General features: G+C 40.3%; 1 protein-coding gene across 1 annotated transcript in view; it reads right to left on the bottom strand.

The window, feature by feature from the left end:
• furin (furin, paired basic amino acid cleaving enzyme) overlaps positions 1 to 23,681 on the bottom strand; it is an 84,529-nt gene that overhangs the window by 43,906 nt on the left and 16,942 nt on the right. Inside the window, exon 3 of the mRNA XM_022754566.1 lies at positions 6,474 to 6,572. Coding sequence (XP_022610287.1) covers positions 6,474 to 6,572 — 99 coding nt within the window. The remainder of the gene's footprint in view (positions 1 to 6,473; positions 6,573 to 23,681) is intronic.

The following is a 23,681-nucleotide window of genomic DNA, read 5'->3' as shown; positions in this document are numbered from 1 at the left end:
AATTCACAGTTAACACAGTTATCTTCACATGCTATTGTGTCATTACTAATGTTACAATTTCAGAAATTGTTGCAATGTCCCTCAGATTGTAGACGCGGAAAAACAAGGCCTCAGCTGTGTTCAAAAAGTAATAACTAGAAAGAGAGGCACAGATGTAAAGCAAATCTAATTTATTTCATTCTTGAGATGCAGAGGAAAAGTGGCTTCTGTACAGTGTGCCAGAGTAGGGGCCTTTGAAGTCCTGCAGGCTGCTGGGAGATGCACAGGCTTGGTAGAGGTGGCTGACAGAAAAATGCTAATATCACACAGAGTTAATGTCATTTTATACTTTTGTTTCTGAAGTTGCAAAGTTGCAATTTTATCAAAAAACAAAACAAAAAACAATTCCACACATCCTTGCCAAAAGCAACACAATAGCTAATCACTGAATATCTGTCAACTTGCCAGTTAAAATAACTCAGCTACAAAGCATTCTTCTGTTCACTTCTGCTTCATGCTTGTTTCTATGTATTCTGACAGGCATTTTGCTCAGTGCACATGACTGACAGTAGAAAGAATGGTTATAGACACCCACAGGGCTTCATATTTTCATTTATGGTTAAATATTTAAAACACACAACATACATATTATATGATAAAATTTTTTTTGAGCTTCTATTTCGTCATGTCACGTCACTACACTTAAGGGTGCAGATAGCAGTGTCTTCTCCAGATGTAGCAACTGTCAATGACAGCACATCCCTCAGCAGACCCCTCACCATTCACTGCCAATCTGTGGCCACTGTCCAAATATATATTTGGCACATTTCACTATGTGTATTGATAACTAAGCATTTCATATCCAAGCTGTGAGACAAATCCGATAAAGGCTGGTATTTTTTCCCTTAACAGAGAAACCCCCCTGAGAACTGTGGTAAAAAATAAATACTTCCACTTCCAAAACTGACACCTCACTGCTACTCATTAACAAAGGCAACATCTGGTTTATTAGTTGGATGAAAGCAAATCCAAATTTCTAATCCTCAGTTTGAAATTAGAAGACACAAACAGTAAACACCCATAAAGTACATTCAATGTTATATCCTAGATGAGTAAATCAACAATGCTGCCATGCCTTGATGCCTAGCAGTGTTAAGCACCTGTGGTATTGCTTTAACAAATAATACACTTTATTCTTATCAAACAATAGGCAACACAGCTATTCTTCATCCTTTGTAAATTAAGGAGTAACACATTCAAAATTATGTCTGAGAGCGAACTTGGAATGAACTAATACTGTAGCAAAGGGAATTTGCATAGTAGAAAACACTTATCTTCTGCAGCAGTTTAAGCAAATGTTGTTGTGCATTATTATTGTCAGTGACAAATGCATTCTTTGCAGAATTTTTGCTGAAGGTGAAAAAGCTTAAACTGGTCCCACTCTTGTATCACTCAAGTGAAACGTGCCTAAACTTGTGAGTTTTCTTCTTCTTCACAGCCTGGCAGATCCTCATAGTACAACTTGTTATTCAAGTATTTCAGTCCTTTTCAATTGTTTTTTCCTTCTTGCTTGTTACTGTGAGGGTTGTTTCTGGTGGTGAGGCGTCTCTACTCGCTTGATTTCATGATTACATGCTCTTGAAAAGCATGTGATCTGAATGGCAAACGAATGAGAGTGAAAACGTTCAGTGCAGCTACGGACTGCGGTGTTGCTCCAACCCCTGGTTGAAAACCTAGCCACAGAGAATGAAGCCATTAACTTCATACAAGTGACTAGAGACTAATTAACATTTATCTCATTTCATTACATTTAGAATTGCACATGACTGACCTCACTGCACTGCTGCCCACTGCACGTCACATTATTATCAGAACGAAATGACAAGTGATACACGAGCGAGATGATGATCTGGATGCAGCCATTTACTATAAGATATTTAGTGTTTCATTTATAAAGTCAATTAATGCAAATGATTAAACACTGGCATATTCAACTCACAGATGACTCATATTATCATCAAGAAAACTGACATTAAATATAATTAATGTAATGTAATGTAATCAAGTGAGTGATGGAGGACTAATTAGAGCACAGAGAAATAAGGACCACCCTGAGGTCTGGGACAAGGACAAACAGTGAGCGGCATACAAAACCAGACAAAGAAGCAATCATGAGACAACAGGGGGATCTCCACATGGGCTGGGTCTGTAATCCACTTGAGCAATAAACTATTTGTTCCATCTCTCCCACAACGTCCTGAGGGCTTTCCTGTCTGATGACTGAAGAAAAGCCATGCTGGTATTGTCTGTGACACAGAGGGACTGGTAGAGAGACAGCATGCGCTTTGATCTATAAATCTGCCCCGCCACAGTTTATTAAGAAAGAAGATGTAGTAAAGGATAAGTTTGGTGATATTCTTTTTTTTTTTTTTGTTATTATCAACAAATCCCATGAAATGAACAAAAAAAAAAATCAACAATGAATTGATACATAATGATGAACATGGGCACTGTAGATTATTCTCAGTTGATCCCACGTACACTGCTGCTGTATTGTTAATCAGTGGTTCCCTACCTGGGGATCAGGACCCTCCCAAGGGGTTCCTAGATAAATCTGAGGGACTGAGTCACAGAATATTCTTTTAATCTTTGATTTTCTTTTCTTTTCTGAATTGCTGGATAATTGTATAACTCTTAGATTTTATGACCTCTAAAAATCAGCTCAAACAGAGGGAAGGATAATTCTCTCTGCTGATGATAGCCCTCAACAAATACATTATTTCTTCCCGTCAGTACTGTGACTCTTCGTTTCACATCTTCAGTAGGAAGCAGTGGGGTCAGGGCTGAGTGCCACAGACAAGCTGGGTAAGTCAGAAAGTACAGAGAAACAAACTCGGTTTAGGTCTTTTCATGCGGTTTGTCAACAACAACACAGGTATAGAATATTGCACTGTACTGCCTCATGCAGCCCCTAGAAACACATTTCACTCTGAGAGAGAGAGAGAGAGAGAGAGAGAGAGAGAGAGAGAGAGAGAGAGAGAGAGAGAGAGAGAGAGAGACGTAGTAGTCCCTCTGAAAACACAGCATGCAGTAAGCTGCCTTGCACTGCGGTTTGTACAAAAAAACAGTAGCAGCCACCCCAAAACAAATCGATTCTTTCCCTCATGGAGAAGGTGTGGGGTGTGGAGAGCAGATGACAAACAGCCCTCGCAAGCATAATGTTAAAAGCTTATGCAGCTGCCAATGTCATCTTGCCACTGTGTGATTATTCAAAAGGGATGGTGATAAGCGGCATGTTAGCATGACAGAGCAGAGGAAAAGAGACAATGGAGGTAATGTTAGAGACAGCAGCTGGATTACAGAGAGGAAACACTATAACAAGCTCAAAGCTTAGCACTGACTAATCCAAATCCAACCATTATGTTTTCATTGCCTTTTAAATGTGTTTTCTTTGAAGCAGGTGAAGCAGAACCTTTTCTTTCCCCTTTACCAGGGATCACATGGACTCACAAATACATATGAATATACAAATCCACATAAATAAACACACATACACACAAACCCACTCACTTATCATGTGGTGTTTTTTGGCAGTGGCCATGCTTTGCCTCAGGTTTGGTCTGTTTCTGGTTGTGTGGGTTGGGAAGTAACCTAGGGACAAACTCGATGCCCTGAATAGCTGTGGGTTCAAGTGCTGTGTTAACTCGAACTACTGACCTTCTGACTGAGATGAACCTGTGAGATGGAATCTTTCTGTCAAAAAATGTCTTCATATTAGATAAGGCTTTATCTCTCTGGCTCTGTTGTTACGGCTGCAGCTTTAAATCCAAGATGCCTTCACTCTCATTTGATACTGCCAAACAGCATATACAGTATGAACGGAGCAGGGTAAACTCCACTTTCCATCTTCCAGATTAATTGTGGTCCTTGCCAGCAACTTATTAGGAGCACATCGACTTTCGATTGACTGTCCTGCTGTTTTGCCAACAGTTTTGCATTTTGTCCCTCACAAGTCTAAAATCCAGTATTGCACACCATGACGAAATCCTCAGTAACACAGATGAAATTCTTACCTCTTTAACTGCCCATAGTAAATCTCATTTGCTGTTGATTTTGGAGATCTCAGAATAAACCTCATAACAATCTGAATGCCAAAGCCCTCCCCCTGCTCCCATGCAGACACCTCTGAACCCATATGCTCTCAGAGCCTTGTTAACATCCATTTAGGCTGACCCCCGACACCACTGGCCTCAGTGAATTTCACCATATCTCACTAATGATGTCTTGGAGCCTCAGCGCTTGTCAGACCACATCAGTCCTCTTCTCAGCCACCTCGACTTGTTCTCTGTAAAAGCTAGAGAGTAGTCCTTGCTACAGATGCCCCAAGTCTGTTCTCACGTCGTAACTGTCCCCTTTTTAGCACCAGTCAGGTACCTCTTAAGATACGTTTAAATAGCAGCAATTACCACTGCTGCCTCCAGTGTTTCCAGTGGAAATGTGGCAGCAGCGTGCTGCTGAGTTAGGTGGCAGCAGCAGTGAAAGAGAGGGTGGCTACTGCACTTGTAACAAATGGCTATTCACATCAATGGGCAAAATCTTAAGTGTGAAGGAGAGGCTGGATTCCAACTAAAAAAGACCAAAAGATCAAACTTGAGATGTTACCTGACTGTTACAGCTTTCAGGCATGCTATCAACATTATGGAGGGAAGATTCAAAGGGGGAGTTCATGCAAATCCCAAACAAATGTTTTTTCACTGTTACGCATCTTACCTTGTAAATAGATTTGGTTTTAGTAAAGTTTTTTTTTTTTACCACTGAGAATTCGCACACAACCGGTGAATAGCATTTTGTTTTCAGCACTTGAAGCATCAAAAATATTTTACAGAAAAACTGAGGCAATATCTCTTTTCAGAAACAATGTTACATAGTTCTCACTGTCAGCAGAGCTATTTTCTATGTTGTTTTCTAGATAAGAAAGAAATCCATTCACAGTGAGCTTTGTCAAGTATCCCCGTTTTTGTTACTCTGACTTCTGTGGCATTTTTACACACTCAGATCGAAGTAACATTTCCTCCCTCAGCTCAGGTGTGAATAAAAGCAGCTAAGTCCACAAACATCCACAAAGGTCTTGACAATCTTCAGTCTTAAACATGTAGAATAATAACCTTTGTGTTTGTAAACCCCATACACAAACCAAAGGTGTATAAAGTTAATTTGAAAAGCATATTCGCTACAAAATCTTTTCTGTGCATTGCTGATTAGATAATTCAGCCCAGATAATGTGAGCTTCTGACAGTGATTAAAATAACATTTTTCATACAGGCCTGTTTTATTAGCAAATCCCCTGTTGCCTTTACAAGACAGCATTGTAATAACGACAAATGTCACATCTAATGACCATTTTGTATGCACAAGGAAATGCTTTGTTTAAAAGATGATATCTAGCTCTTACTTGAGGATTATTTTTGCTAGAGTGCGAGGTGGCTCAGGTTGATGTGCTTTGATCTAGAGGCTGCTGCATTGTTCAGCTGTAAAAAATTCAAGAGTGATGTCTATAATATAAATGTAATAATCGGTATGAAGAGTGTTAAAATTATCCAAAAAATGTGTTCCTAGCCCGTGCGTGAACTTCACTGTGCAAAGAAAACCCAAGGACTTCTGTCAATACAGAAAAAGGTTATTCATGAAGGCAGAGAACAGTCAAGTAGTGCTTTATGCCCTCCTCTATTCTCTCTCCTCTGGTTTCCACTGTCATTTTTAAAATCACTCCCTATGAGAAAAAAAGCAGGTTTTTATCAAATTTGGAAAGAGTTTAATTCTCTTTGGTTTGAGAAATAAAATCAATACAAGATGTGGAAACAGTGCAAACATAATATTATAGTATAGTGGACTGTAGAACTGGCATTGTGAGATTGCTTATCTCTAAATCCCTAGTAAGAAAAAAAAAAGAAGAAAAAGCTTACTTCCACAGCATGGAGCTGCCAACATAGTGGCATTTCCATGCTGACTCAACTACATCTGGTATACACAGAAAGTGAGATTTGCAAAGTTTGTAGTACGCCGGGTATAAATTCATGGTTAGACTGGGTGAAAATCCAGAACCAGATGTCCTGAAAATGACATTCAGAGCTGGAAAACATTCCTGATTTTTGATGTTTGATTGAAGAATTCCAATTTTCCACTCTAGTTAACACTCAGGTACATACAATATGTGACAGGAGAAAAAGCAAAGCCAAACACAGAGACACTCCCAGCTGTTGTTTTGTTTGGGAGGGTATATTTTGCATATTTACAGCTATGCGGTGCCTCGGATTGGGTCAGAGGGACAGATGGAAGGACTGGTGTGGACTGCAAAGGATTCAGAGTTTGACAAGCTGTCATTGACGGTGACATTCTTTTCTCTTGTGATATATACACAGTTTCTGTGTAATCAAATCTGTCTTTTGGCCTTTTGTTGCTGCAATGAGCTCTGTGAGAGCTGACAACAGTCTTACCTGTGGTTCTTTTTGCAGTCTGATGTGCATCCCCCTGTGGCCAGACAAAGCTCTCTTCTCCACGGCATGATGCCTGAAGTGATAATAATCTCCAAAAACCTGCACAAACACAAAGGGAAAAGCAATGAGTTCACCTTCAGCAAAAGGATGACCAGATAACACTCCCTGCTCACCAAGGCATTTATGTGCACATGAGAAAATGTGCAGATAGTGTTCATGTGGGAAAGAGATGAAAACAGACATGTCCATTTGGACATCAGAGCTTAGTGTTTCCTGTCCATATTCAAAGCTAAATGAGTCTATTACTGTTCTGGCTAGTAGAAATGTGATAATCTCTCCACCTTATCACAGATGAAACACCATCATTTCACTAGCACCCATTACATATCCTGTGAATCCCAGCCACGGAAGCGGCATTATGACTGTTCTAATTGTTGAAGAAAATGTGAGACACACACACAGACATCCATTACACGACTGCAGATGGACATTACCTAACACAAATTATTAGATGCATCCATTAGAGGTAGTGCCACCTCAGAGCTATACTGAAGCATTCCTTGTAGCACTGTCATTGTCCCCTCACACGTCCTGCTCATAAAAGACATTTTAAGGAAAAGCAACTGGGTGACAGCTGACATGAAACTGGCCTAAAACCTCAGGGAGTGCTTTCTTTCTGTGCGCCTTGCTCTTAAGTGACACATGGAGCAGCCTGAGCCTCCCCTAGTAACGGTCAAGGACAGCTGACCTGAGAGCAAGACAGAGACTAAATAATACAGACAACCAGAGAAGAGCGCACAATAAAAGATAAAAATAACCAAACAGAAGGTGCAGGAAGAGGAAGACAAGGTGCAGCCCAGCCAGTCTTTACATGAGTATTCACAAGAGTGAAGCCTCCATTTGAAGAGGAAGCACAGCAATCTGTACAGTAGTGCCACTGGGGACTGGCTCACCTTCACAAGCCCAGTGGAGCGGAGGAAGAGAGGGGGGAGAGGAGGAGGAAGTAGGGGTGGGGGGTGGTGGGGGATGACGAAGGTAGGCAATGGGAGGGAGATGCAGGGTTTGACAGGCCGACTGGGCAGGATGGATGTGTGTGAGGAGGGAGAAGAGCAGACGCAGCAGGATGGAAGGTTCTCTTGGGGCTGCAGGCTGATTTTGCAGGCTGGCTGTCTGTGAACCGACCAGACTGGAGGCTGAGGCTCTGAGGCCTTGTCTGGTAGAACTGATCTAAAGCTGCCAGCCCAGCGCCGGCCAATTTGACTTCATTTGCCAAATATTTGTAATTAAGATTTTAAATCACTTGCTATGATAATCTCCAAATAAACTGAGTGAACATCAGTCTCAAATGACTCTTGGAGTTCTGTTGCACGTAATTACGAGTGGAAAAGATGAACACGGGTGCTTCTGTGAGGGTGAGTTCCAAAAAAAAAAAAAAAAAACATTAAATGATGAGAAACATTGCCAGTGAAAATGTCAGCATAAAAAGATGTGGGGATGAGGGTACACTGGTGCATGTGCTATGGACATGGCTCCAAAATGTTACGTTTCTAATGTCATAAAGATGCAGTTTAAATTCTGTCCAAAGCTTTTATCTAATAGGAGACTGTGAGGTGTTATCTGCTTTTCCACAATCACTGAAGTATCACTGAAGTACAGCTATTATGATTGCATGGTAAATCATTCTCAAGAAACTGGAGGATGTCTGGAGAGCCTCCTTTTCAGGCCTTGGTGTCTAAATAAAGCACTTCTGTAGCTGCCTATGAAAGAGTGTCACATAGCATGCAGGACAGGAGAGAAAAATATCTCCTCAAGTGAGGCATGTCTTCTATAAAAGTGTCGGCGTAAAGACGAGGTGGAGACACACTGTTTTTGATTACTATGTGAAAGATATCGCTATATTATTATTACTTTATTTCATTTTATTTATTGTTTTTTTCTTAACTACTTATTTATTTATTCCTCTGCAGAACTGCATTGCCTCAGTGGCAATAGATTTACAAACAAGTCACTCTATATGCAGCTCGACTCCCCTTGTTTCCGTGTTGGGTGGGGGAGGGAATAGGGAATTTGAGTCTGTTTGAAATGGAATGTATCATATGCCATCTGTTGTATGGTGGATGTTTATGGCACAAAATAAAAATTGCAAGTAATAAAAAAAAAAAAAAAAAAAAAAAAAAAAAATCTTAACTGATTTAAACTGTACACAGACATGGATCACATAACTATGTGATAAGTCAAGCAATACCTGATAGTTATCATTAAATGCCTAGATAACAAGCAGAAATAAAAATGCCAAATAGGTAATATAGTATAGGAGCAGTAAGTTAACGCTGGACAGAAGAGTGAATTAATAGGATACTTTCATTAGAGACACTGTTGTGCTAGGTCCTCAGCTGATGTGACATTGTGACATCGTCAGTGAGTTATACAATCAGCGACTGACCTCACAGACATCGGGTCTCGAAAATTATGTCAAAGCCGTGTGAAAGGAAATGGCCTCTGAATGATGCAAGGATGAGGTGTGACGAAGGAGGTGACCCAAGAAATTAACGAGACCCACTTTCACATTGATTGCAGCAGGGCAGAAAGCTAATTTGTGCTGCACCGGGGTGGCTTTTCTGTGGGACAAACCCATTTCCTAGAGTGCTGATGTCCTCGTTTAAGACCAAGAGTCCATGGGTCTTGGGAAATTGAGATGGAGATAGAAATGTTGGTGTAGCTGCCCATGAGTGCAGCTGAGTCATGCCTCTCCAAAGTCGGAACCAAAATGAATCATATGTTGTGTGTGTGTGTGTGTGTGTGTGTGTGTGTGTGTGTCTGTGCGCCTGTGTGTGCGTGCGTGTGTGAGTGTATGTGCGTCAGTTTGTGTATGTGTACCAGTGATAATAACTGAGAGCTCTATGGGTCATTAGTCACCCTGCCACTATGCTCAGAGTCTGCATTAGATGCATCCTGCCCTTTACACTCTTCACTGGGCAGCAGCATCAGAGATTACTATCTCATATGTTTTTACTTTAGCTGTTTCACTCCAGTCTCCATCTTGTCTGCACCTTCATGTAGCCTTGAAGTAAATCTTCTAGCAGAACTGTGCAATGTATCCCATTAAAAATAACCCAAAGACAAAATTACTAATTAAGACATGGGAAGGTTATTTTCATTAATGATTAACCTAAAAATGCCTATCCTAAGTTCTATCATAAGAGTGTATGGTGATGTCTTCAAATTGCATGTCTGTCTGTCTGACCAACAGTCCAATACCCAAAGATTTTCAGGTTACAATAATATAAAACGGAGAAAAGCAGAAAATCTTCACATTTAAGAAGCTAGAACCTGTGACTCTTTGGCATTTCTGATTAAAAAATGATTTAAAGTAATTGTTGGTGATTAACACCTCTGACGATCAATTGATCAACGAACTGAATAATTGTTTAAACTCTACAGGGAAGTGAAGTGATTTATTTGGCTGAAGTCAGTTAGTATGGCAAAGTCAGCACTAAATAATCATTTTACAATAAAAAAACAATTTTAAATTTAAATACATTAATGGAAGATAAAGATAAGTTTATAGTATATTCTATTAGTATTTAGTACTTGCTCAGTTCATGCTGTGATCTCTAAAATATGTATCTGCACAGAAGACGAATATGGAAATGAACCCATGTCAGCTCTGTGAGAGAAGAGAGAGAAGTTGTGGCAAATTTATGTTTTTAAGCTGTGCCCAGAGGTTTCCTTCTGGCCAAATTCAAATCTGCATATTGTAGACTTGAAGAACGACTGCATGTGTTTCCATGGTTCATGTACATAAGCAGAGAAAGTATAAAAGGGAAAAAATAAGACATTACTGTTGACATCAGCAAGAATGTTGCACTATACTAAATGTGTTAAATAACGTATTATATATAAATCAAGGACAAGCCAACAAAAGCTGACCTGACAGACCTGAACAGAAGTTAAACGGAATCTCTGTGGATTATAAAAAATAGGATGAATTATATTCAGAAAATAGGAGCATAATGTTGAATAAGAGGTTCAGTTAAAGTATGAATCTGTCTATTCAGGTGAAAGGACAGACTCTTATGAAAAGTGTTGTTGTAAACTATAGCGAAAGTAGCCATTGTAATGTATTGTCAGATATAATAACCTTTTGTTTTCCTTTTGTTCTTTCTTTGAAAGACCTGAGCCATAGTGGACTGCAGATTTCACCATGTTCATGTTTTTCATTTTACATTCTAAAATCAATGAGATTCGCTGAAAAATCCAAATTTGAATGAGAGTAACTAATTTTCAGTGTCAGGTTTCAAAACTCGCAGCTGATACATATAAGACCAGATGTTAGCAGCATGAGGTATGAGTATCCAGTGAAATATTTCTCACTGACTAAAATAAGTCCTGATGTCGGCCTACATACTTTTGCAAACGCTTTCATTTAAAAAACAAATTCAAATTTTTATTAACCTACATAAAATATATTATTTTTCATACTGCTTTGGTATAATAGAAACACTGTATATGGTATACCTCTGCCAAAAAATGTACAATACCACAAACAGGGTATTGTGTTGTAATTGCAGTGCTGGGTGATATGTTGAAATTTTGCAACTGGCCATTGTCAATCCAACAATTGGTGATTTGCTGATATATTCTCGAAGGTGTGTGTATTCATATGGAAACAGTCCAATGGCATCAGATGAAGGATGCCTCTGTTTGTAGATTCAGAACAGGTGGGGATAACATATGCTATTAAATGGTCAGGGAGCACAACTGCATATCCAGGTTTTGGCCTAGTTCTCAAATGTGATTTATGAAATGATGTTGATTCTCAGGAGCAATCGATTGGACAGCAAAACTAAAGATGGGTTAATTGTCATTTGGTCACTGGCCTTTTTTTGTGAAAGATGGAAATCAGCGCAACAATAATTTAATGTGTATAATATGGCCCATGTCCAAGTGCACAATTGGTTTTTACAGGTTTTAAATTCTCAAGGAGGGAGCCCAATAAATTAACAAAATAGAATGAGAAATATTGCTTAAAAAAAAAAAAGCAGGGGATTCAGCCAATTGCCGACAGCTGATATATTCATCCAGTCATCCAACCCTATATGCTACTGCCATAAAAAATACAACTGTAGCTTCCACAGTGGGAGAGTCTTCTCTTGTGTTGGACTTTGTGGGAGTCCATGAGGCAGTCTGCAAGTGCGGACACCAAGACTGAACCCTTTTAGATCTGTGCTATTATGATCATTAGCATTTAATGTGGAAAAATATTCCTCTATGTCTGATCTTGGTTGGAATCCCCTGTACAGCCGCAAGAAGAACTTGAATTCTCGAGCTGCTTTTAAAATGACATTATTTATGAACTGAGATTAGTCTAAATTGGATTCATCTGATGTGAATGACAAGTACTTCAAGCTCCTAATTTGAGCAACTTTGAACTCATGAGACTGTGCGCTTGTGTGAGACAGACGGATGTGGGAGTCTACATCTTGGCTGAGTTTGAATGCAACTGACATTAAGATCGCTTATCAAAAGCTTTCTGTCAGTCCGAGAGCTATGAGAAGCATCAAAGGCACATCAGCCAGTTGCACTCTGGTTTTTCTTCACCATTTCTTCAGCCCACTCACCACATCAGTGTTTCAGATTTGATTTTCATTTCTCTAATGACCCAGCATATTTTCTCTACCTGCCCCTCACTGTTGAGCGATGAAACTTGAATGACATTGTTTACCACAGCATATCTCATATCAGAGATCATACTCATAGTATTTTTGCTACACTCCACCAGGGAATTCAGCCAGAGTGGTTGCAAGACTTGATGACTGAAAGTAAGACTGGTGTGTCTCCTACATCCAATGTCCTGCTGTTTCCTCTCCTGGTCCCCTTCTGTGGTGGCTGCCTTGGTCTCCAGCCACCTCCAGCCACATTTGTTCAGTCAATATTGGCCAGAGGGGATTGGCTTCAGATCAGTGGCGCCGAAAAGAGAAATGTGGCAAGCTTTCACTGGACTGTAACCTCGTGTTATTTCACATTGCTGTGTGTGTGCATACAAGTGTTTCGGCAACTCTCCAATGTTACAAACTGATTTGAAATGTGGGAAAGTTTTCTTTTCACTCTCATCAACTAGTGAGGATAAAATTATGCACCGCACTTGTTGGGAAATGTGTCTGAAATTTGTTTCGTTCCAGACACGCTGCGGTTGTCTCAAGTGATAGGTGATGGAAAAGGTACACAATAAAATCTAATTTTTCTTATCACCGAACTGAAATTCTGTTGGGAGACTCAAAAGAATTCCAATATTCAGAGAAGCGGTAGCGTACATGTTGCAGAGACCAAGAGAAAGTGTGTGCATTCCAACCGACTAATGCAATGATACAGTGTGTGTGTGTGTGTGTGTGTGTGTGTGTGTGTGTGTGTGTTTATGACTATGTGCGTACAGAGAAATGAATACAAATATGCAGTATTCAGCATGGGAGCTTATGGGTCCACTTCGCTAATATTGACTGAGACGGAGCTCAACATAAAGTGTATTCCCTTAAGCTTGCAAAAAGTGCACAGAGGCAAATCCACCTTATTGGAATTGGCGTCAATCAAACCCATCCTTCAAGGAAAAATACTGGCCTCAGTGGTTGGTTAGAGAGACAGCAATAATAGTAATTCCCTCTAAACACTGAGCACATTCATTTACAGCCTGTTATATACATATAATCCCACTAACCTTAATGAAAGATGCTACACTCGGCACACAAATGTGTGAGAGACGCACAGAAATGGACACAATGCTCTTCTGCTCTTTTGTACAGTAGAAAAGCAGCTTCTGTTGCACATCTGAGATAGAAATGTCAGCAGCCCAGCAGAGCTCATTGATTGCCATACAGCCCCGCCAACCCTTTCTCATCCCTTGCTTTCGCTTTTCTATGTTGCTTTTCCTTTTATTTATGTTTCTTATTCACACAAAGCTATACAGAAATAGGCTCTTTCTTTGTTGCTTACAGTTTATATACACAGCAAATGTGTTGTTGTTCGTCGGATTGGTACGATTACTTGCTGTTGGGCTAATAAAACAGTCATGTTGTTGGTGACCACTCAGCCACTGGACTGCCATCTTTTGGACTAATTACAGCTGGAACTCTGGGGCACCACTTAGTGGGAGAAGCTCATTATTTTACTCTGAAATAGGGGCTAATTGAGTGTTTTAAAATGAAGGGTAATTATTTGTTTGCATCTTAGCTCTAATTCTGCATGTTGCCTGCCTCACTCTGCATTCACAAGCTCAGGGGATGTGTTGTCTTGGGAAAAGCTGAGCCACAAAAAACAGCTTTGGCTAATTATGTGGCTGAATAGCAAAGATTTAACAAAATGCCTATGAAGACCGTCTCTCCAGTAATGGGGAGTAACAAAACAGAGCCACTATGAAAGGTGTGGGCCATTGAATACATTTTCTTTAATAAAAATAAATAGTAGTTATTCAAGGAGCTGTGGGAAAGGCACAAAGACCTTGAAGGCAAAGAGATTCTAAATGATGGTGTGTCCAGCCAGATTTATTCCTATTCTGGGAGAGTAGGACACAGTGGAATATAAAAGAAAGGGGGGAAAATGAAAGTAAGGCTGGAGAAAGAAATACATCACAGGAGGGTAGATGAGTGTATAAGGTGGAAAACTAAGTAGGAATTGGCTACAAAAGGAACATGTCACAGAAGACACCAGGGGAGTAGAAATATATAGCCCCTGCTGATGCCTGACCTTTGGCTAATATTACCATAAAACTAAATTTATACAGTTCTGTCACTGTAAATGAGAACTGCCTTGTAATCCTAATCAATGATGGTATCACCTTCTGTGATTCTATGCTTGAATAAAACATGGTGAATCCACATCATATCTCTTACGCCTTGATGCAGTGGGTTTAGAGTTAGAGCAGAAAATTAAATGGCTGGAATGTATGAATCTCATGCATTTGCTGCACACATAAGAAATGTAGAAAAAGTAGCATTCCTGATGTAGCTTATCTGTGTGGTGTGATTTTTTCAGAGAACAGATAAGGGACAGAGCGGGGAGAAGGGGGCTTATCAAAAGCCACACACATGCACACGCGCACACACGCGCGCGCACACACACACATGTGCATGTAGAGTAAAGCTTCATCAACACTCAGCCAAACCTTGCTCAGAGTGGCACTGATACATCCAATCAACATCTCAAACTCACAAAGATGCTGGTTTTCAAAGTAATTCCCACATGTGCAGGCAGGCAGGCAGGCAGGCAGGCAGGCAGGCAGGCAGGCAGGCAGACAGGCAGGCAAGCAGGCAGGCAGGCAGACAGACAGACACACACACACACACACACACACACACACACATACACACATACACACATACACACACACACACACACACACACACACACACACACACTAAAGATTCTGAGCTATGGCCTTGAGAAAGGGAGACTGAGACAGATAGAAAAAAAAAAGACCTTGCATATGAGGAAGAGAGTGTGTGTGTATGTGTGGGAGAGACATATTAAATATTTCAGATCACTCCTTGCCTTTTTAATTTGAGATTTATCCCACTGGGCGGATTTATAAGTCTCAAATCCCTGTCTTGGTAGGAGAAATGTGCTAACCAAATTAGTAAACACCCAACTTTAACTATGCTTCACTGGAGCGTCGAATATTCATGGAGTGAAGGGAGGCCTGGATCCATCGCTCCGTGCTATGCTTCAGCAGCTGGGCTGGTTTCTCCCCATATCGGTAATATCAGTAATCACACTGTTAACCTGCTGATATTACAGAGCAATGGTCTGACAAACCCAGGGGTGAGGGGAGCCAGGCATCTCTCCATAAAATGGTGCTGTTACCATTCATTGCACATGAAATAGAGACAGAGTGACGGAAAACGGGGGGGGGGGGGGGGGGGGGGGGGGGGGGGAAATAAGACTAACACACATTTAGATGCATTGGTAAACAGAATCGTTCCTGAAATCTGAGCCACATGGGGCATCTTTCTCTTGCCCTGAGGAAAAGCAGGAGAAGACTTGACGATGTATGAAAACAACTTCAGTGGAAAGGGAAAGGATTGAGATCAAACTGGGTTAATATTTAAGCCGCTGGGAGAGGGTTAGAGTAAAAAGACATTTTGAACAGATGAACAGGATCAGCGCTCTTTGGATCTAAAGAAGCTACAGAAACAAATGTGCCACCGCGGTGAGTGCACCCGACAAAGAGCTTAGGCAATGAAGCATAGCATCATGCAAATGAGGAGGAAAAAAGAAATTGTTGGAGATAGAATTAAGAAAAGAAAAAAAAAACCTCAATGCAAGTGGAAATCTTTTGAAATATCAAGTATGTTACTGTGTTTACTATTCAAAGGTGTTGTACAACCTGAGTGTTACTGGTCTTTAGTTTATGCCTGGAGGCAGCATGCCACCCTGATTGCCATGTCATAAAAATTTTAAAGTAATTCTGATCTGAGGCAAATAACACACACAAGCAGCACTTGACTCTCGTCATGCGAAAAAAAAGAAAGAAAAACAATCTCCTCCTTCTTCACTTATTTATGTTAATAGGGCCCTTGTGCTTATACATGACTTTGTTTCAACCTGTTGCCTGCAGAGTCATGTAAGAACACCCCTTTCCAAGCAATGAAAAGCTGCTACTTGTTAGTACAGTAACTATAGTCCGTGAAAAATCGATGTGAAAAGCACTCAAAGGGTTGTCCTATTGATTTTTCATAGACTCAGATCAGTCAATCTATCAATAGATGCAAGGGAGGAGGCAGGAGCGCTAAGAGAGGCGCCATGGTAGTACAGCAGCAGTGATGGACCACTGAAAAGGAAATGTGCAAAACGTCCTCCGCCTAGAATGTGCCCTTCACTTCAAGGGCTCAACTCAGGAAAATGGAAGCTGTCAGCACCGTCAGATGTACAGCAAGGAGATGCAACCCTGCTGCCTGAAAAAAACCCTAGAGAGAAAAATCACCTCACAGTCTCACTTAAACATCACAGGGTGGTGAGGGAACACCTGCGCTCACAAGCACTCACCAACACGCACCGACACACTCACACCTCCGTATCTCTGTCTTCCCCCCTCCGTGTGCGATGAGGTCAATAAAAGAAGACAACTCCAGCCCTCAGCTGTCCCCTCCGGCTCGTTCCTCAGACGGTGGCCTGCTTTAAAAGCGCCGAGGATTCTGTGGGGCTGCTGGATTATTCATTTGCAGTGTAACTCAGCCCGCTGCTCTTTTCCACGTCACCTATGCTGATTTCCCTGGTGCCAGAGCAGCCTCTGTCAGGCTTCGTCACCCTAGTTTTTGGAAAGTGAGGTAAATAGGCTCCACTTCTATTTCCATTCCGCTCTCGTCAGTTTAATTCCTTTACTCTGTGTGTCTTTCACTCAGCCCCCTGTGACTTCTCCTCTGGTTCCATCTATTAAGACCGACACGTTCAGTGCTTACATTTTATCCCTCTCCTCATGTTGAGACCCTTACTAAAATCATTCATGTCTCACTATCTGCTCTGCTCAATATAAGCTGGGGAGAAGAGCTGACAGATTCTGTGCTGTATATATCCCAGGATATTTTGGATGCTTTGTTTGTGGCTTTTTTTTTTTTTTTTTAAGCTTGCCTGCAGTTCAGCATTTTTGGTCACCCGCCACGCTGCAGTGGGTCAAGATATTCAGTAGGTGAATGGTAAATGGACTGCACTTATATAGCCCTTTCTATTCTTACCAACCGTTCAAAGCGCTTTACAATGGAAGCCACATTCACACACGCATTCATACAGCGCTTTTTCCTACACATATATCATATAGAAATACAGTAAATTTACTGTACATATACATATTCACACACCGATGATACATCTGGGGCCATTTTGTGGTATCTCGCCCGTGGATCTTTTGAAATGGGGACTGGAGGATTCGTGGCTCTACCTCCTAAGCCACAGCTGCCTATTGGGTGCGTCAATGGAAATCCAGCAGCACACTACAATTTTGGTGATGATGGCAACAGTGCCAGCAAGACTGAGTAAATCTGATTCTTGTTCAAACAGTAAACATCACCTGCAAAACACTGTAATAATTTTTGGAACTTGTAGTTATTTTTGCTTTATTTTACAACATTTCCAATCATTGCTACTCCAAATGAGAGTCATTATGCACAGAAACCATGGAAGCGCAGAATGTTCAATATGTCTAGGAACGTGAGTTCAACATAAAAAGAGACATCATCTAACCTTTGCAGCATATTTGAGATGCGGAATGTATTTTCAACTGTGACAACTTTCCACCTCACACATTAGAATATTAATTTGCTCTGACAGTACGTTATGTCGGATGTCCGCTGCTTTAACACGGGAAGAGAAGAGATCATTATTGGCCATAATATTTACCAAACACTGCTACACCCATGGACAGTGTCTGATAATGGAATCGCTCTGATTCTACCCTGTTGCCATGTGTGCTCTGCATCTTGACTATCAAAATTAGCACTGTAATAAATTTTTGTGTCTTTTTGAGTCACCTCGGATTTTATTATTTTTCTCTAGAGATGAGTGGACTAGACACAAAGATATGTAGCTGGTTTTACCTTTGAAGACCCTTTCAAAACAGTGATGAGTATCTTCTCTTAATATCGGTGTCATTTACTGATTTTCTTCACTAATAACAAAACAACACCTTTTGAATACTTCATCTAATGAGAAGAAACACGTTTTACACAAAACACTTTTGTCCAGGGCATCAATTTTTAATGTTAGCTGAGTCCTATTGAGAGTTAATAATTTGAAATGACAGCTTAATTTTCTTCTTCTTTCAACCTGTGCATGTGCTTTCATAGATTAATACTTAACATTAATTAATATGCTACATTTTCACAATGTGCTGCAGTGTGAAAATGTGTTCTATTACCATTTTAATTTTAGCATGTTTATCTGTATTTATTAAAATGTCTGACTTGCATGCAAAACATTTTAAAGTTTGGACAGACACAAGTGAATTATGCCTGAGGCATTAAGTTAATTATACATACCACAACAAAGCAGTGCTTGCAGTGCTTTAAAATATCACAAAAACTCAAAAGCTTAACAATCACAGCAGTGAGTTCCACACATCTACTCCAAAATACAAGGTGTGCCGTTGAAATGTTTACATGATTTGAATCTATAGAACAGTATCAAAAACAGTCTTATACAACGTATTCTTACATTGCTTGTGCAGAGCATGGAGTGAACTTAAAAGAAAAGGTAGACCCTTCGCAGTGGCCTCATAGATCAAGAAGAAGACCCTCAAGACCCTCTGTTCCTTTCCTGAAAGGGGCCACGGACACAGTGCTGTGGCCATAGAGCCAGAGCAGCAAGCTGACTGCTACTACCGGGTGTGTGTGCGTGTCTTTGAACTAGGCCTCGTTCAAATTCATGGAAGATTACACCCACTCCTTGAACCTCAAAAGCAGATGCCCTCAACTTTTGATGCCCTTGGAAGTTGAGGGCATTAAAACTTAGTGCCTTGAGACTTTGGGGTCTCTGTATATTGAAGAGTGGAGCTTGAGCTTAGTATAGCTTCACGAGAGCCTGAAATAAACCTCTGTATGGGAGTTGGCTTTGTGCAGAGCAGTTTAAAGCACTGGACTATGACGAGTCAACACACAAATGCACCAGAAACAAAAAGCAAAGCAAATACAGTATCGTATCATCCATGTAAGCACATGAACACATACTACAATTTGCCATGATATACTATGTGTAATTGTTATATTTAAGATTACAAATTTTAAACTGCAATCAGAGTTACAGGGAATAAGTGTCACTGTTGTGTATATTTACTCTTTCATTAAAGGCTGGCAAAAAATATATATATTCATCTTCCACCCACAGCAGAGCTGGCAGGGTGGAATATGTTAATTGTTTGATCACGCCATTTAACAATTTTTGTTTGCTGCATTTCCATTTACAATCAGCAATGTATAAATGCGGAGCATGACAGCATTGTTGAGACAATGGTCAAAGTATTAAGCGGCCGAGTATAAATTGAGCTATTAAAGGGAGATTTCTCACATGGCATTTAGCCAAGTCAGGTAAGCTTTACTATAGAGCTATTCAAGGCAAAACATCAGCACGCTGCAAAGGGCACGACATTTACTGCCATTTCATCTCAACACAACACAGTGTGATCAGCAGAGGCAAAGATTCAGAGACTAAATGTCTGTAAGAATTTTAAGAAAACACAACCATGGTCTAAAGGAAGAGAGGGAACAGAAACAATTGCAAAATGATTTAGAGAATAATTCTTAGTGAGAGGGGGAAAGAAACAGAGTTCAGCCACAGTACTTTTTTCTTTATGATTTAAGAGGTTAAAGATACAATATTACAGCAAGGTGTATAAATCGAATGCAGCAGAAACACAAGGACTAAACTACCAGACATATTTGCTGTGTGGGGTGTATGCATTTGTGTGGCAGCACTGAAAATATGAGAGAACAGAACACTTATTATAAAGGACTCTTGTGCAAGGTCCCATGATAGCCTTCATAACAATGATAAATGGCTCAAGCATTCTGCTAAGCTACATCAAATGACTAGCACCTTTCGGATTTTTTTTCTGTTATGCTTAGCACGGGGCATACTGGGAAGGCTTTCTGCAAAGCAGAGCAGGAGATTAACATCCTGGGAACCATTATATTTTCTTAACCTCATTTTGTTTTTCAATTTCCTCTCATACATCCATAACAGAGACACAGACATATTCTGGAGGCTGGATAAAGACAGTCTGGTGTGCTGCACTATTTGCTTTTCGTCACAATCCTCCTACAAACCTAAACAACAACAACAACAGGGCTGGTAGCAGAATGCCAGTTGGTTCATGATGAAAACCTGTGGACGGTTTCGGTTGTTCTCGACAGCTTCTAAGAGCTTGAAATAAATCTTCTCAAATGTGTATGATCATCTCTCAAGAAAATTCGCTTGCTATTTTGCTTCAGGATGGCTGCCATATCGTCTCATGCCTGCTATAATGATAGTGACTGTTTGCCTGAACTGCTTTCGTGCACCCTCCAAGCTTAAATATGGCATTACTCTATGTGCAATGGTCTACATTACATACTGTATATATAGTTCTATATTGCATATACATGCCCCATCAGTTCTACTGTACAATCTGGAATAGAATCACTTTCACCCTCTATTGTAGGAGTAATGCAGCAGAGATTGAGGGCAGAGGCATTTTCGGGGGGGGGGGGGCGTTCCTTTACAAGAGCTACCAGCATACACAAAAAGTAGACATAAATAATGCAGTCATCTTTCCTATTAAGGTATAATGTAGACTAGAAATTTATAGTGCTCACTATTCTATCCTACTTCTTAATGAGGAGGCATTTAAGCAGTGGGTGCATTACTCCTCAGCGTGATCCAGTAGTATAATAAACTTGCTTGTCCAGTCTCTGGGATAAAGGCATTAATCAAAATGTGTAGAAATTGTCCGTCTTATATCAGAGTTAAGGAAGCAGTCTGAAATAAAGGTATGCTTTAGTTGGCTCCATGTGCAGAGGAGAAAGTAGGTTTGAGTCACAAGGGATGAGCATCATGGGCTACAGGCTTCATGAGTACAGACAGAGGATTCTGCGTTTGATAAACTAGCCCTACGGAGGCCTTTTTTCATAGTCCCAACTTAAATTACTGTATATCTGAGACAAACTCTTTATCAAGGGCTAAGAGCCAGAAGGTTGTAAACACCATTTGAACGACGAGCCCCCGGTATGTTCTGGGTCAACCGCTCCATTCTTTAATGTCAGTTTTATTTTAGAGCATACATTGTGAAGAACCCCTGCATCGTTTAACTTTCAGAGAGAACTGCTCATCCGGCACCGCTCTCTTCTGTCTTTGTCCACAGAAGGATTCTAAAGAGCGAAGAGTGAAAATGGAGCAAATGCTGTGAAAGTATTTTGCATTCATCCTCTGCTGTGAACAGTATTCTTTCCACATGGCAGGCACTCTTTCTACACTATTCAGGCTGAGAATGATCTGGCTGTATTATAACTACTACACATAGCTCCTATCTCTGGGTGAGGAGCTGCATGATAGCACCCACGCAACCCATCCACCCATACATAAGACTCTCTAATGGCTCCACATGGATCATTGGCCACTAATTACACAAACCTTCCGATTTTGATTTAAAATCCATACATTTCATAAAGTAACTTTAATCTGTATGTGCTTTAGGTAAGTCTATATATAAAAAAAAATATAAAGGTCTGATCATTGGACCACCCTTTATTCTAGCCACAAAATGGCAACTAATATATAACTTGTAAATGATGATATATATATATATATATATATATATATATATATACATACACATATAATATATAATGTGACAGAGCAGCCTCTGTCCACTGTAAACACATATTGATGAAAAACTAATCCTCCAACTGTCTGTAAACTCCAGGAAGAAGCTACTGGATCACCAACAGAGCCAGAGTCAGGGAGGCCCAGCTGCTGTGTTATTTTGCTATCACTCTCTGTCTTGTCTCTCGCTAAATCGAATCAGCCTGCAATTGACCAAGTGTCACGCTTCAGAGGGGGGCCTGATATCTCCAGTCTCGCAGACCTTTTACTTCTCCATTCTGCTTTCCTCAAAAGGTCATATTTTTACTTTTACAGCAGCACAAAGAACACATAGTTCCACACAATTTTTTTTTTTTCCTGATATCATAGCGGCTTGTCAGACTTTTCTTTAGGATGAGAGAGGAAAAACAAGAGCTCATGGACCACAGTCTGAGGCCTGGCTGTGGAGGACAATAAATCCTCGTAGATGCTTTTGGTTTCTGGTCTCTGATTGTAGCTTCACTTGCTTTGTCATTTACTTATTAATGGAAAATGAATACATTATTTCTCCTTCCCACACAATCCTTGAAACAAAGCACAACACAGGAGGGAGGTCATTTGTATGCTCCTGGCGAAAAGTAACGTTCAAGGATTATTTTGCCTCTCTAACATTAAAAAACCCACTGAAATAAGATTAAAAAGATGGCACGCTGGTTCCTGATTGATGCCTCAGTCTCTTGTGGAACATCACAGGCGTAAAAAAAAAAAAACTGAAATAACACACATAGTGGAAATCCATAATTCAAATGGTCTATGACGAGTTAACCCACTTTTCTTCTTAAGTAACTGTAAAGGCAGATGATTCATTTGCCACTTTGATGCATTGCAGTTGAGCTTGCAACTTGTGTCATCTAGAGAGCTTGATGTACCATAAAAGGGTTTCCAAGGCAGTACGTGTGCAAATTCTTTGTTAGTATATAGTAGCTTCAATCCACAGCTGGGGCTCCCAGTAAGTTTCTGAAACCATGGGCATGATACATTTACTTAACTACAATATTTCATCACTGCCGGTGGGGGTTTTAATCAATATCTCCTCAAATTAAAAGAAAACTCTTGTTATAAATGCAGCACAGACATTCAACCATGAGCCCTGGACGAACGCCTGCCCATAACTCCCTGTTATCGAAATTAACTCTGTGTACTGAGCTCTGCTTTACATTTCATGGGGTCTTAAAATATTCATGCCAAACTGACTGGTTGCATGTTAAAAAAAATAACGAGGAAAATCCAAGGGGTGGCATCCAAACAGGATATGAAATTTGAAAAATGAAATATGAAATAAAAGATTGAGATTCCATTGTGGGTTATCCAGAGATATGAGACTTTTCATGACAGACGACAGAATCTGGGCACACAGCAGAAAAAACTAATAACTTCTTAATAACTTGTCTCGAGTCCTCAGTCACAGTCAAATTACTTGTTGTTTGTACACTTGTAGGCTCCAGAACGTTCTTTGCCGTTATATGCTTTAGTGGAAATGGGATATAAGGAAGTTTCTCCTCGCAATATGTAATACTGGCTGAGCACTACTTTCATCTGCTACTCACACCTGTGGGTAAGAATTTCCCCGTCGCCTATAACTGTATTGTTTTATTTCTAATTTTTATTTTCATATATAACCTTGAACCTTGATACCAACACATATTGCATTTCTAATAATATTTTCTCAAAGCCAGGACTGGAATGATCACACAAAAAACAGGAGGGGACAGGAAATGTCATTAAATTATACTATGTTAACAGTGGGGGGAAAAAACATGGCTGAGTGCGTGGGTACAAGTTACACTAGAAATACGTCACAGCAAGTGAGTGTGCAGCAATGGATAAGGTAGC

The sequence above is a fragment of the Seriola dumerili genome, unplaced genomic scaffold, assembly GCF_002260705.1.
Source record: "Seriola dumerili isolate Sdu_G_001 unplaced genomic scaffold, Sdu_1.0 BDQW01000219.1, whole genome shotgun sequence".
NCBI lineage: Eukaryota > Metazoa > Chordata > Actinopteri > Carangiformes > Carangidae > Seriola > Seriola dumerili.
This window is presented reverse-complemented; position numbering and strand designations above follow the sequence as displayed.